This window comes from Grampus griseus, assembly GCF_964374135.1.
Source record: "Grampus griseus genome assembly, chromosome: 18".
Classification (NCBI taxonomy): Eukaryota; Metazoa; Chordata; class Mammalia; order Artiodactyla; family Delphinidae; genus Grampus; species Grampus griseus.
The window spans coordinates 74,659,783-74,674,793 of record NC_139012.1 but is presented as its reverse complement, the minus strand read 5'-3'; the positions used below and the strand labels follow the sequence as shown (position 1 = coordinate 74,674,793).

General features: G+C 43.0%; 1 protein-coding gene across 1 annotated transcript in view; it reads right to left on the bottom strand.

Annotated features, from left to right (window-relative positions):
• Window positions 1–15,011, bottom strand: part of FLT3 (fms related receptor tyrosine kinase 3) — a gene marked incomplete at both ends in the record, with an annotated part of 74,993 nt that overhangs the window by 40,670 nt on the left and 19,312 nt on the right. The window contains 3 exons of the mRNA XM_082675544.1: window positions 495–610; window positions 3,250–3,452; window positions 9,561–9,682. Coding sequence (XP_082531670.1) covers window positions 495–610; window positions 3,250–3,452; window positions 9,561–9,682 — 441 coding nt within the window. The remainder of the gene's footprint in view (window positions 1–494; window positions 611–3,249; window positions 3,453–9,560; window positions 9,683–15,011) is intronic.

The following is a 15,011-nucleotide window of genomic DNA, read 5'->3' as shown; positions in this document are numbered from 1 at the left end:
GTGGCCAGTGGCTACCTTACTGGACAGAGCAGACAGACGTTCTCATCGCCTCAGACCGCTCTGTTGGACAGCTCTAAGCTCTTGACATCCTGAGGTGTGTGTGGGTATCCCCATTTTACAGATCAGAACACTGAGGCTCAGAGAGACTACGTGACCTGCCCAAGGCGGTCGTATCAGATCCAGAATAAGAACTCAGGTCTTCTGACTCCATGGTCAAGATGCTTTCTACTTCTTCCCTGTCATCCATCCGTCGCTGAAAGAAACGGGGAGCCAGAAAATAGAGGATGCCCTGGGTTCTGAAGAGCATTCACTCTCACCATCCGTGGGTCACGTCAGGATCTCAACAGGCGATGGGGTGGTGGAAGCGAGTTCAATCAATTCAACTACGTATTGAGGGAAACCTGGCTCATGTGTCTGGGGAAGCCGGTAAGAGCTCTTGGGTCCTAACTGCTCCTTTAGAATATTGAGGGTACCGAGTAGCAAACAGCACTTACTTCTTATACTCACTGTAAACAATACTGTGTAATTGGTGGCTTCACTCTGAATAAAAAGTAGGTATTCTCCAGCCTGGGTTTCTGTCATTTTCAAAATGACCATGGACACAACTCCTCTGAAACACAAGAAAGAGAACTGGTTAATCTGGAAAACGTGTGAAACAAAAACCCTCGCATTTCACACTGAGTCAGAAGGTGGCTGGGCGCCTCTGGTCCACCTCGGTGGAGAACGCAGCTCCCGTCCTGTGCCGGCGCTCAGCCTGGGCCTCGTTAGCTTCACCTTGACCTTTATCCAGTCCCTCCCTTGGGAGTGAGCACCTTCACCTCATGCTGCCCAAGCCCCTCGGAGGGAAAACTCCTACCAAAAACGTATAGACTTGGTGGGACGCCCTCCTTGGCAGTAGTGGACCATTCCTGCCAATGACAAACCATCCTCCACAGGCATGTCTGCCGGCCACCCGGCCACCAGCCTCCGTGCCCCACGTGCAGAACCAGATGACGGTACAAGCAAGACTCACTGACATCAAGAACAGTCCGTTTTGTGCCCCCCTCCCACCCCCTCTAGAGGAAAGAATTCAAGCAAAATCAGACACAAAGCATTTTCCTATGAGGTAGTAATTACACTGATATATCACAAAGGAGAGATGTCTCAATGTGAGTATTTCTAACTTTTCAGATACTTGGTAAAGGTAAATTTGGCTAGGGGCATTCTCTTCAAAGAAACAACTTTGATGTGTGTTTGATATCTGTCCTCCTTAGCGCTTAGAATACTCTCTAGCAGTCTGTTGAGTAGTGTTGGATTTAAATGGACACTTTCTGACCTTTAGATGTTACTGCTCAACACTTGGCACCAGCTGGGAGAGTCTATGCAGAATCTCAGGCCCCGTCCACACCTACTGAATCGAAATCTGCGTTTGAACAAGACCCCAGGCGAACCAAGGGCACAGGATATTGGAACAGCCCTGATTTAGAGCTCCAAGCAGCATGGTTCCAGAGTACTGGTGCTTGCATTCATATAGGCAGTAAATTAGTAAGAAATATATGTATTTTCTGCTTATGCAGGTACCCTGGGGATGTGCTCTCTCTCTCTGAACCTTCACTCTCCTGGTATCACGTGAGAACTCTTGGGCATATCATACAAAACTCTAAGACGGTTATCAAAGCTTAGGTGTGCAATCTGTCTGGCTATGAGTCTAAGCCCAGATTTAATTTCAGTAACTCTTTACTATGGAGAAGTTGCTAAAAATGTTTTGGTACTAAGTTAACTAATCCACATAAGACCTATGATTTGGGCTGCCTGTCCTAGAACAAAAAGGCAACCTCTTAGCAGAGTAAAAAGAACCCGACTTTTTTACTTTGCGTTTTTTGGCCTCAATCTAACAAGAACTGTGTGGCATCAGATTTTAATAAGATTACCAGAACGTTTCTTTAAGCCAAAATTCTTAATAGAAGATTGCCTTTGGTTTAACGCCAAGAGAAAAGTAAGCAAAACAGAGAAGTGAGTAACAGGGTCTCAAAAGAGGAAAGGAAAATGAATGTGCTCTAAGATTTAGAACCAAACTTCAGAATTATAGCTACTGTCCTGAAAATTACTTAAACATTGGTTTGACCTTAAAGACACAAATGTGAATACTTGGTACAAGTCAGTCACAGATGTTCTCCCGTGTCTCAGTCAGGTGGCATGGAACCCCCTTTGGGTCATTGAGGGGCCATTTCCTGCATTGCTCCTAGAAAGACAGTGGTTCTTCTATAGCTTCGGGTCACCTGAGCACCCCAAGAATTAGAGAATAAAGCACCTTAGAATTAGTAAGTGGGCATGTCAATGGCCTGTGCCCCTTGCTTCCTGCCCCACCTGGTCTCGGACAGCAGGGGGCAGCAGTCAGCCCAGGGTTAGATACAGGCTTGGTGGTCAATCTACAAACCTTGGCCACGATATCTTTCTGGATGGTGAGACCAACGTTCCCCACATACAGATCAATTTCTTACTAAAATGCTTTGTGGATATCACATATCATTGCAATTCTGCTCATCACACTGTGAAACAAACTAGGTAAAGCCAAGGGTTCTTCCCCAAGGATTTCCCAGAAAGAAGCTTCTCACCGCTTTAACTAGAAAGCTCCTTGCTACTTTAACCAGAACGGAATGAAAACTTCCTAAGTTTTTACCTTCAAGACAAAATCCAGTTTAAAAAACAAGCCCATCTTTAAAATCCCAAATACTCTTCACTATTTGTTTTACATTTTGCCAGTCATCACCGCTTTCTTAGGCCCTAAATATACCTATACATCTGTATATAAGTTTTTAAATGAATAGACTTTATTTTTTAGAGCAATTTTAGGTTTATGGAAAAATTAAGGAGAAAAAAAAATGAAGCAGAAAGTACAGAGAGATCCTGCATACACCCTCGCCCCACTCCCACTCCTCACACACAGCTTTTCTATTAGTAACATCTTGCATAGGTGTGGTGTATTCGTTACAACTGATGAACCAATACTGGTATTAACTAAAGTCCCCAGTTTACACTGGGGTTCACCTTTTGTGTCGTTTGTCCTATGGGTTTTGACCGCTGCAAAAGGTCATGTATCCATGCCTTAGCTATTTTTTAGTTTATTTTCTTTCACTGGAAATAAGAGTTACAGTGAACATGTACAGAGATTGGAAAAGAAACTCTAAATGAAGCAAGAAGGTCTCTGTATGGCAAGAAACTATTCCTCCAAAAATCCTGACGGTTGCACATTGCCCCGCCCCTGCTTACCTGTTTTGTAAATCAAAGTGTGGCTGGCAATTCAGGGAGCTGTGTTTAAAGACCCAGAGACAGGAAATGTTCCCCGGGGTGGTGACCAGCACTTGCAGTGTGATGGATGCGGTCACGTCCACCTCCACGGTGGCCGCTTCGTAGACTGCCTCTGTGCTCTCGGGCCTCAAGGCACAGTCCAGGTCTTCCCGGGATTCTGATGCCTATGTCATAGACAAAATGATGCGAATTCACTACAAGTGCACGTTCAATGCATCTTCTTCTTAGCTGGAACCTTTATCAAATAAACACATGTTGACCTATGACACACAACAGCCAAGCACATCATAACCCACTGAGGATCATCATGTCTGACCAAAATGCCTATAAATTACAAGTCTCTAAAGAAAAGACAGATAATTGTAGGCTGCATTTCGAAAATGTTTTATAGACTGTTATGGGTTGAACTGTGTTCCCCCCAAATTCTTTTATTTTTTTTTTGGCTGTGCCATGTGGCATGTGGGATCTTAGTTCCCTGACCAGGAATCGAACCCGTGCCCCCTGCAGTGGAAGCTCGGAGTCCTAACCACTGGACCACCACGGAAGTCCCCCAAATTCATATGTTGAAGTCCTAACCCCCAGTACCCCAGAATGTGACCTTATTCAGAACCGGGCCTTTACAGAGGTGATCCCGTCAAAATGAGGCCATTAGGGTGGGTTCTAATCTTATGACTGATGTCCTTGTAAGAAGAGGAAATTTGGAGAAGACAAGCACACGGGGAGAACGCCCTGTGAACACAAAGATGGCCATACAAGCCAAGGAGAGAGGCCTGGGACAGATCCTTCCTTCACAGCCTCAGAAGGAACCAAGCCTGACGACATCTAGATTTTAGCCTCCAGAACTATGAAACAATAAATTTCCGTGGTTTAACTCACCCAGTCTGAGACTTTGTTATGGCAGCCCTCACAATCACAAACTAATATACAGATAATAATCATAAAATTAAAGCACATAGGTATAGGGAACTCCTTGGTGTCCAGTGGTTAGGAGTCCGTGTTTTCACTGCTGGGGGCCCAGGTTCGATCCCTGGTCAGGGAACTAAGATTCCACAAGCCGCGTGGCTCGGCCAAAGAAAAACAAAAACAAAAAAGGAATACATAGGTATATGTTTTTGTGATTACTGGTATGCAGATAAGCATCTACATAGTAATAGTAAATTAGTATCTGTGTTAGAGGGAACTTAAAAACTAAAATATTGGGTTGGCCAAAAAGTTCGTTCAGGTTTTTCCGTAAGATGTTACAGAAAACCCAAACACGCTTTGTGGCCAACCCAGTATGTTCTGGGCAGACATCCCCATAGGCTCATTGCCACCATCACACCCCTTGCCTGCTTTAAATAACTGAGATATATTGAGAGGACAGTGTGCTAGCAGCTTCTGCTGCTGGACCCCTCACCTCCTACCCCCCGACACATAGTGTAGCCCTCACACGTGTGTACGCGCGCGCACACACACACACACACACACACACACACACACACACACAAGCTTCTGCAGGTGAAGAGCAGGGTAGGGTAGCTCTTCTGCTACTGACCATAAGCCATATTTCTGATTTTATTTGTTCATTTCTTCAGTTAGTATCTGGTGAGTTATTTAGTCAATATCTGATATGAGCTAGACCACCTGCTGGGTGCAATGGGGCTAGGGGAAAAAAGACACTGACCTTGTCCTTGAGTTTTGACTCTAATAGGAAGAAATAACTAAAAGTGAAATATGATGTGCCCCATAAACAGATACCGACTACTCTGAAAGGTGCATTTAAGTGCTCTGGACCTTCTGAGGAGAGAGAGGTGACTTCCAGGCTGGGATAGAGGGGGTGGGAATGCTTCACTGGAGTACAGCAATTGAGCTGGATCTTAAAAGAGGGACATAAAGTAAAATCAAACAGGGACTTCCCTGGTGGCGCAGTGGTTAAGAATCCACCTGCCAATGCAGGGGACACGGGTTCGAGCCCTGGTCCGGGAAGATCCCACATGCCGCGGAGCAACTAAGCCCGTGCGCCACAATTACTGAGCCTGCGCTCTAGAGCCCTTGAGCCACAACTACTGAGCCCACGTGCTGCAAGTACTGAAGCCCATGCACTCTAGGGCCCGTGCTCCACAACAAGAGAAGCCACCACAATGAGAAGCCTGTGCACCGTAATGAAGAGTAGCCCCTGCTCGCTGCAACTAGAGAAAGCCCGAGCGCAGCAATGAAGACTTAATACAGCCACAAATAAATAGTTTTTTAAAAATTGAGTTATTAGGGCTTCCCTGGTGGCGCAGTGGTTGAGACTCCGCCTGCCGATGCTAGGGGACACAGGTTCGTGCCCCGGGCCGGGAGGATCCCACATGCCGCGGAGCGGTTGGGCCCGTGGCCATGGCCGCTGAGCCTGTGCATCCGGAGCCTGTGCTCCACAACGGGAGAGGCCACAACAGTGAGAGGTCCGCGTACAGCAAAAAAAAAAAAAAAAAAAAAAAATTGAGTTATTAAAAAAAAAGTAAAAACAAACAAAACCCTGACATGCTAGGAGAAAATATTTGCAATGCATATTACAGATAAAGGAAATAAAGGGCTAATATCCCTAATATGTAAATAATTTTTTAGGGAATTCCCTGGCAGTCCAGTGCTAGGACTCCACATTCTCACTGCCCAGGACCCAGGTTCAATCCCTATTCAGGGAACTAAGATCCTGCAATCCTCACAACGCGGGTCAAAAAAAGGAAAAAATAAATTTTTTTTTAACATTGAGGGACACAGGAGCCAAAAGACAGAAAGTGGGGAAAATGGGAGAAAATGTAGAAAAATAGGAGAAAGAGGGACTTCCCTGATGGTCCAGTGGATAAGACTCCACGCTCCCAATGCAGGGGGCCGGGGTTTGATCCCTGGTCGGAAAACTAGACTCCACATGCCACAACTAAGAAGTCCGCATGCCGCAACTAAAGATCCTGCATGCTGCAATGAAGATCCCCCATGCTGCAACTAAGACCTGGTGCTGAAATAAATAAATAAACAATAAGGGGGAAAAGAAAAAAGAAAAAATGGGAAAAAGAAATGAATAGACAATTCACAAAAAAGCTATAAAGAATGGCCCTTGAACATATGAGAAAATGTTCAAGCTCACTCATGATCAGAAAAACTCAAGACAACACTGAGATATCCCTTATCTATCAGACTGGCACAAATTTTAAAGTATTGGCACAAATTTTAAAGTATGACAACCCATTTTGTCAGGGAGGCTGTGAGGAAACAGCTACTCTCACACATTGCTGGGGGAATGCAAGCAGGTGCAACCCTTCTGCAGGGGAACTGGAATTCGGCAACACCTAACTGAAGTACCGTGCACTTCACCCTCTGAGCCAGCAATCCCATTTTGAGGGCTGTATCTCCAGCAATTAATTGCACCATCATTTACAGTTGTAAAATACTAGAAACCGCCAAAATGCTCATACATAGGAGATTGACTGAATAAACTACGGCCCATCCACACAATGGAGGACATAAAGAAGGATGAGGACAAACTCCATGAACTGATATGCAGTGATTTCCTGGATAGACTGTTAAGTGAAGAAAGCTAAGGGCAAAAAGTATCTACTTTCAAGTATGCTACCCCTCGTGTAAGAAGGAAGGAGATTAAGAAAATACACATGTATCTGCTCATTTGTGCACAAGAAACACAGGAATCATACAAAAATTCTAAAGGAACTGGTGAAGTTCAGGAGGTAGGTGGAAAAAGGATGGAAAGTTGGTAGTAGGCATGAAGAAGGCATGATACTTCTCTGAGTGTATCTTTTTTTAAAAATTTATTTAATTATTTACTTTTGGCTGCGTGTGGGTTTTCTCTAGTTGCGGCGAGTGGGGGCTACTCTTTTTTGTGGTGCACGGGCTTCTCATTGCGGTGGCTTCTCTTGTTGCAGAGCACAGGCTCTCGGCGAGCGGGCTTCAGTAGTTGTAGTTCGCGGGCTCTAGAGCACAGGCTCAGCAGTTGTGGCACACGGGCTTAGTTGCTTCCAGGCATGTGGGATCTTCCCGGACCAGGGCTCGAACCCGTGTCCCCTGCATTGGCAGGCGGATTCTTAACCACTGTGCCACCAGGGAAGCCCTGAGTATATCTTTTAGTACATAGCTTTAGCTTTCAGGACCATAGTCATGTTGCACATACTCAAAAAAGTAAATCATTAAAGCCAACCAGGATATAGGGGGAACTCAAAATGGAATACAAACCAAGTGAAGTTAATTGTATAACAAATAACTAACATAACCAGAGTGAAGGTGGTGGGAAAGAAAAGAACGAACATAAATAACTTCGGAAAATAATGCTTTGGACACTATAAGGTCAAAGACAAAAAGAACTGCACACAAACACTGTATTCTGGTGTTGTATAACAAATACTGTTGTCTGATGTTGTTTAAGAATTACTAGGTCTTAATACAACCCTGAATATTGCATAAGAATATAATTTATACGACATAAAACACAATGCAGCACTTAATACTAGGAACTGAGATCAATCATCATTAATTTTTTTTAAAAAAAGCTTGTGTTTTATAAGAAAACACTTAAATGTGTGCAGCTATTTTCTCACATTGAAAAAACACTTACAGGGACTTCCCTGGTGGTCCAGTGGTTAAGAATCCGCCTTCCAATGCAGGGGACGCGGGTTCGATCCCTGGTCGGGGAACTAAGATCCCACATGCCACGGGGCAACTAAGCCTGTGCGCTCTGGAGCCCCCATGCCACAACTAGAGAGAAGCCCATGCATCACAACGAAGAGCCCGTGGGCCACACCGAAAGATACTGCGTGTCGCAACTAAGACCCGATGCAGCCAAATAAATAAATAAATACTAAATAAAAGACACTAAGACTTTAGATTGTCATAGCAAATAATATTAAATTTTTTCTTGTCTGCACAAAAATACTATGTATGCAAAATGCCTTAATTATTAATAAGTCAATGTGTTATGACACCAATATGTGTTAAAAAGTTAAACCAACCATGTTTCTGGCATAAAAAAGAATCATGTATTAAATCAGGAGTTTTAGGGTAATTCTCTGGCGGTCCAGGGAACTGAACTCTGCCCTTTCACTGCCAAGGGCTTGGGTTTGATCCCTGGTCCAGGAACTAAGATCCCGCAAGCCAAGTGGCACGGCCAAAAAAAAAAAAAAAAAAATCAGGAGTTTTACATGCATGTAGAAGGTTGTTATTGACACCTATTTCACACTGCTTAAAATTTGAGAATATTTTTAATATCTCTGATTTTGGGAGGGAAGTGGGGGGTCCAGGGCATCATGGCATGTGTCTATGTATTATACTTACGTTAAAGAAAACAGAGTGACTATATATCTGTATGAATCCTTAACTGGATAAAAGCCATAGAAGTGGCTAATTTATGTTCACTTTTTATTGTATATAGACTTTTAATATTTTCACTTCTCAGTTATTTAAGCTTCCTTCATTTGAGTAAATAGCTAGGGTGCGATAGATGAATAGCATGAAGAAGAGTAACGACAAACAAGGTCGGAACTTGGAGTCAGAGCCAGATTATGGAGCGACGTGCATGTCACTTGAAGCCGTGGGAAGACCAAGCCGGGCTGTAATGGATGTAGCCCTGCTTCAGGAAGACCCATGTGGCAGCCCTACGTGAGCTGAACTGTAGAAGGAAGAAGCCACTTATGATATTATTGTGACTATGAGGGCTGGAATTAGGGAAGTGGCAGGGGGACTAGGGAATATGAGGTGGTTACAGGAGAACTAGGAAAGAAAGGAAATTGGCAAGACTTGGTAACTGACTGAATGTGAGGGCAAGGGAGAGGAAGCAGTCCAAAACGAGGCTGAGCTTTCAAGCCTAGGAACTAGACAGGGCCATAAACAGAAATCCATTAAAACAAGAAGATGCTTGGGGAAATAGAAATAAAATAAATTATACAGGTGTGTCTCAATGAGCAAATGGAAAAATCTACTTACCTAAATCCAGGAGACAGTTGGAAATTAGGGATTCAGGCTTGAGAGAGAAACCTGGCTTCTTTTTAAGGAGAAAGGGCAATTCCTGTTTCTTACTCATTCTAGTATCACTGTCCTTCCTGAATCTAAACCCGAAGAGAACAAGGCTCTTGATGGAATGGAGTGCCAGATAGCAATGAGTAGAGACGCTCATCTGTACCAGATATGAGTACATAGTGTACTTAAATACGCAAAAAAGAAAAGCCCATAAGCCATGGCAGGTGTCAATAGCTTACAAAGTATGGTCTCTAGAGAAAATAGCTAAAGTTGTCATTTTAATATTACTTTACCAAGGGATTCGATGATGATGTCCCCACTGATGAATCATTGTTTCTATGGTTGATTAAAACGCACTTGATCACAGGCAGATCTTGATTTCTGATAGTCTCAAATATCATTGCGGAAAAAACAACTGTAAAACAAAATAAAGACGATGATGTTGATCCATGCACACCTTAAAAAGAAAATACGTGTTTGTCTTACAACAAAACAAAATGTAATCAAGGGAGGGACTTCCCTGGTGGCGCAGTTGTTAAGAATCCGCCTGCCAAGGCAGGGGACACGGGTTCGAGCCCTGATCTGGAAAGATTCCACACGCCGCGGAGCAGCAGCTAAGCTCGTGCGCCACAACTACTGGGCCTGCGCTCTAGAGCCCGTGAGCCCCAACTATTGAGTCCACGTGCCACAACTACTGAAGCCCACGCACCTAGAGCCCGTGCTCCGCGCCAAGAGAAGCCACCACAATGAGAAGCCCGCGCACCGCAACAAAGAGTAGCCCCCGCTCGCCACAACTAGAGAAAGCCCGCGGGCAGCAGCAATGAAGACCCAACGCGGCCAAAAATAAAAATAAATATTTTTTTAAAAAAAATGTAATCAAGGGAAAGTGGCCAACAGGAAAGTGTGTAGGAAATATAATTTCATAAAAGGTAAGTCTTACTATCAATCAGGAGTGGAGGTCCTTAGAGCAGTGTTTTCCAAGGGAACTTTCTGCATGATGGAAATATTCCTTAGTGCTGTTCAATAGGGTCGTCCTTAGCTGCATTTAGCATTAAGCATTTGAAGTGAGGCTAGTGCAGCTGAGGAACTGATTATTTGTATACCAGCCATTTTTTTCTTCTTTATGGTTTCCTGGTGCATATAACATTATGTTTACACTATATTGTAGTCTGGTAAGTGTGTAATAGCATTATACCTAAGAAAACAATGTACGTACCTTAATCAAAAAATACACTCTTAAAAAAAAATACACTCTTGCTAAAAAATGCTAACCATCATCTGAGCCTTCAGTGAATTGTAGTAGTCACATCAAAGATCACTGATCACAGACCACCGTGTCAAATATAATAATTATTGAATAATTGAAATATTGTGAGAATTACCAATATGTGACACAGAGACACAAAGTAAGCAAATACTTTTGGAAAAATGGCGCCGACAGACTCACTCGAGGCAGGGTTTTCACAACACTTCAGTTTATAAAAAATGCAATATCTGTGAAGCACAATATAGCGAAATGCAGTAAAACAAGGTGTGCCTATTATCAGCAGTTCATTCCCTTTAATTGCTGGGGAGTAGTCTATTATATAGATACAACACAACATTTCAATTCATCCACCTGTTGATAGAATTTGGATTGTTTCTACTTTGGGTATCTTACAAATAAAGTTGCTATGAACATTGGTATAAAAGTCGTGGTTTGGATGTATGAGTTCAGATTCCTTGAATAAATACCAAGGAGGAGCATACCTCACTCCTGTGGGAGGTGTCTGTGTCACTTTTTAAGTAAGTACCAACTGTTCTCCAAAGAGGGTGTATCACTTTATATTCCTATTGGAGTGTATGAGAATTAGCTGTACCATGTCCTCACCAACGCTTGGTAGGATGAGAATTTTTAATTTTAGCCATTCCAAGAGGCATATTATGTCTCATCATGGTTTTAATTTGCATTTGCATCCTTTCAGATGCTTGTATGACATCCTATATATTCTTTGGTAGTATGTCTGTTGCATCTTTTGCCTTTTAAAATTGGGTCGTTTATCTTCTTATTATTGAGTTTTGAGAGGCGCCCCCCCAGTTTTATTGAGATATTGTTGATATATAACACTGTATTAGTTTCAGGTGTACAACATCACAATTAGATATACGTATTTATTGTAATACGAGTACCACGATAAGTTCAGTTAACATCCATCAGCTCACGCAGTTACTAAAGTTTTTTTTCCTGTGATGAAAACTTTGAAGATCTACTCTCGAGATGTGGATGGACCTAGAGTCTGTCATATAGAGTGAAGTAAGCCAGAAAGAGAAAAACAAATATCATATATTAATGCATATATGTGGAATCTAGAAAAACGGTACAGATGAACCTATTTGCGGGGCAGGAATAGAGACGTAGATGTAGAGAACGGACATGTGGACACAGTGGGCAAGGGGAGGGTGGGATGAATTGGGAGATTAGGAGTGACATAAATACACTACCATTTGTAAAATAGATAGCTAGCAGGAACATGCTATAAAGCACAGGAAGATTAGGTCGGTGCTCAGCGACGACCTAGATGGGGGGTATGGGGGGAGGGTGGGAGGGAGGTCCAAGAGGGAGGGGATATATGTATACATAGAGCTGATTCACTTCATTGTACAGCAGAAACTAACACAACATCGTAAAGCAGTTATACTCCAATAAAAAAATAAATAAACAAATAAATAATTAAATAAAGGTCTCTCAGCAACTTTCAAATATATAATAGAGTCCAGGTAGCCCCCACTTTTTGAAAGTTCACTTTACGCCACTTCACTTTTACAAAAGACCTGCATTAGCACCTGTTTTCACTAACTGAACGAAACCTGAAGAGGATTTTTGCTTTTATGAAAAAAGGTGAAAAGCAAAAATAGCATCAGAGTTTGTTCGGTAGCGAGCTCTCATAGGGGTGGCTTGAACCCCAAGCAAGGAGAGTGGAACTGCCAAGCTCTTTCCCCAGAAACTACGCTCAGCATCTCACCATCAAGCCATCATAGCTTTGTACTGTGTCTGTGAGCATCTGTGCTTTATCTCCATTTATTCTGTGTATCTGTTTGCAAGATGTGTCCCTAAGTTAATAGCTTCTTCACTTTACACAATCTGAGCTTGCAAAAGGTTTCACAGGAATGCTCTATTTTCAGATAGTGGGGAAACCTGTATTGGTAACTATAGTCACCATCTTGGACATTACATCCCCAGAACTTATTTATGTTATAACTGGAAGTCTGTACCTCCTGACCACCTTCACTCATTTCTCCCACTCCCTACCCCCACCTCTGGCAAACACCAGTCTCTTCTCTGTTTCTGAGTTTGGTTTTTTTTTTTTTTTCAGATTCCACATATAAGTGAGATTATACAGAATTTGCCTGACTTATTTCACTCAACATAATGCCCTGAAAGGGCATTCATGTTGTCACAAATGGCAGGATTTATTTCTTTTTTATGGTTGAATAATATTGTATATATACAGTTGACCCTTGGACAACGTGGGTTTGAACTACACAGGTCCACTTACACATGGATTTTGTTCAATAAATATTTGGAAAAATTTTGGGAGATTTGTGACAATTTGAAAAACCTCGCAGACGAACTGCATAGCCTAAAAATACTGAAAAATAAGAAAAAGTTAGGTATGTCATGAATGCATAAAATATATGGGGGCTCGTTGGGAATCGGGCACACCAACTTGGGTTCAGCAACAGATCTATGATCAGGACTGCCCGTACCTGTAAAGCTGCTAACTAGCCTTGAAGGGAAAAGATAAACACAAGCTGTCTTTTGGTTGTACAAGGAGGTCTGGACAATGAGTAACTTTTTCTGGATTGGTTTCATCGATGCGTTGCCCCTGAAGACAAAAAGTACCTTGCCCGTAAGGGACAGCCTTGGGTTCTTTTGATACTGGGCAACGCCCCTAGCCACCCAGAGCCCCATGAGTTCAACACTGAAGGCACTGAAGTAGTCTACTTGCCCCCAAATATCTAATTCAGCCTCTAGACTGGGGGGGTCATAAGGACCCTTAAGGCTCATTACACACAGTACTCGATGGAAAGGATCGTCAACGCTATGGAAGAGAACACCAACAGAGAGAACATCATGAAAGTCTGGAAAGATTGCACCACTGAAAATGCCATCATTGTTAGAGAAAAAGCCGTGAAAGCCATCAAGCCTGAAACAATAAATTCCTGCTAGAGAAAACTGTGTCTAGATGTTGTGTGTCTGACTTTACAACAGAGCCAACCGAGGAAATCATGAAAGAGATGTGGACATGGCAAAAGAGGTGGGAGGTGAAGGGTTTTAAGACATGGATCTTGGAGAAAGTCAAGAGCTAATAGGCACCATGCCCGAGGAATTCCCAGAAGAGGATCTGATGGAGACGAGCACTTCCAACCAGAGCCGCACAATGAGGTAGAAGACACAGAAGAAGCAGTGACAGAAACCAAATTGACACGGAACAATCTGGCAGGAGAGTTCCAGTTATTCAACACTGCTTTTGACTTCTTTTATGACATGGATCCTTCTATGATACAAGCACTGAAACTAAAGCAAATGGTGGAAGAAGGGTTGGCACCATATAGAAACATTTTTAGAGACAAGAAGCAAAAATGTCAGAGATAAATTACGATGTATTTCTGTAAAATTACACCAAGGGTGCCTACCTCTCCTGCCTCTACCTCTCCCGGCTCTGCTACTCCTGAGACAGCAAGACCAACCTCTCCTCCTCTCTCTCCTCCTCAGCCTACTCAAAGTGAAGACGACAAGGATGAAGACCTTTATGATGATCTGCTTCTACTTAACAAAGAGTAAATCATCATCGTGTCCTACAGTTAATAAACTTATCTCCTGTGTATGTGTGTATCTTCGTGTGAAAATCTAACTGTATGAGATGTTTTTGTGTCACGATCATCATCATCACCTACGTACTCATCATGTAGACCAGTGGTCCCCAACCTTTTTGGCACTAGGGACCAGTTTCGTGGAAGACAATTTCGTGGAAGACATGGACCACGGGCAGGGAGGGGGAGGGATGGTTTAGGGATAATTTGAGCACATTACATTTATTGTACATTACATTGCAATATATAATGAAATAATTATACAATTCATCATAATGCAGAATGAGTGGGAGCCCTGAGCTTGTTTTCACTTGCCATTCACTGATAGGGTTTTGATATGAGTCTGCAAGCAATTGTTTATTATGGTCTCTGTGCAGTCAAACCTCTCTGCTAACGAGAATCTGTATCTGCAGCAGCTCCCCAGCGCTAGCATCACCGCCTCAGCTCCACCTCAGATCATCAGGCATTAGATTCTCAGAAGGAGCGCACAGCCTAGATCCCTCACGTGCACAGTTCACAGTAGGGTTTGGGTTGCCGCTCCTGCGATAATCTAATGCTGCTGCCTATTTGACAGGAGGCGGAGCTCAGGCAGTACTGCGAGCTATGGGGAGCGGCTGTAAATACAGATGAAGCTTCACTCACCTGCCCGCCACTCACTTCCTCTGTGCAGCCCAGGGTTGAGGACCCCTGGTGTAGACCATTGTGTGCAAGACTTGTATTGAAGTGGATAGCCTATCCTTATGTAGGCATAAGGTGAGTGATATTTAATATAAAACTAATAATGTTTAGTTTTCTTACTGTTTTATAATTTTGCTTTCAAAGAATTACACTACCATACTGTATGCCTCTCTACTGTAATTGGAGAAATTGCATATCAGTCTGTCACCACA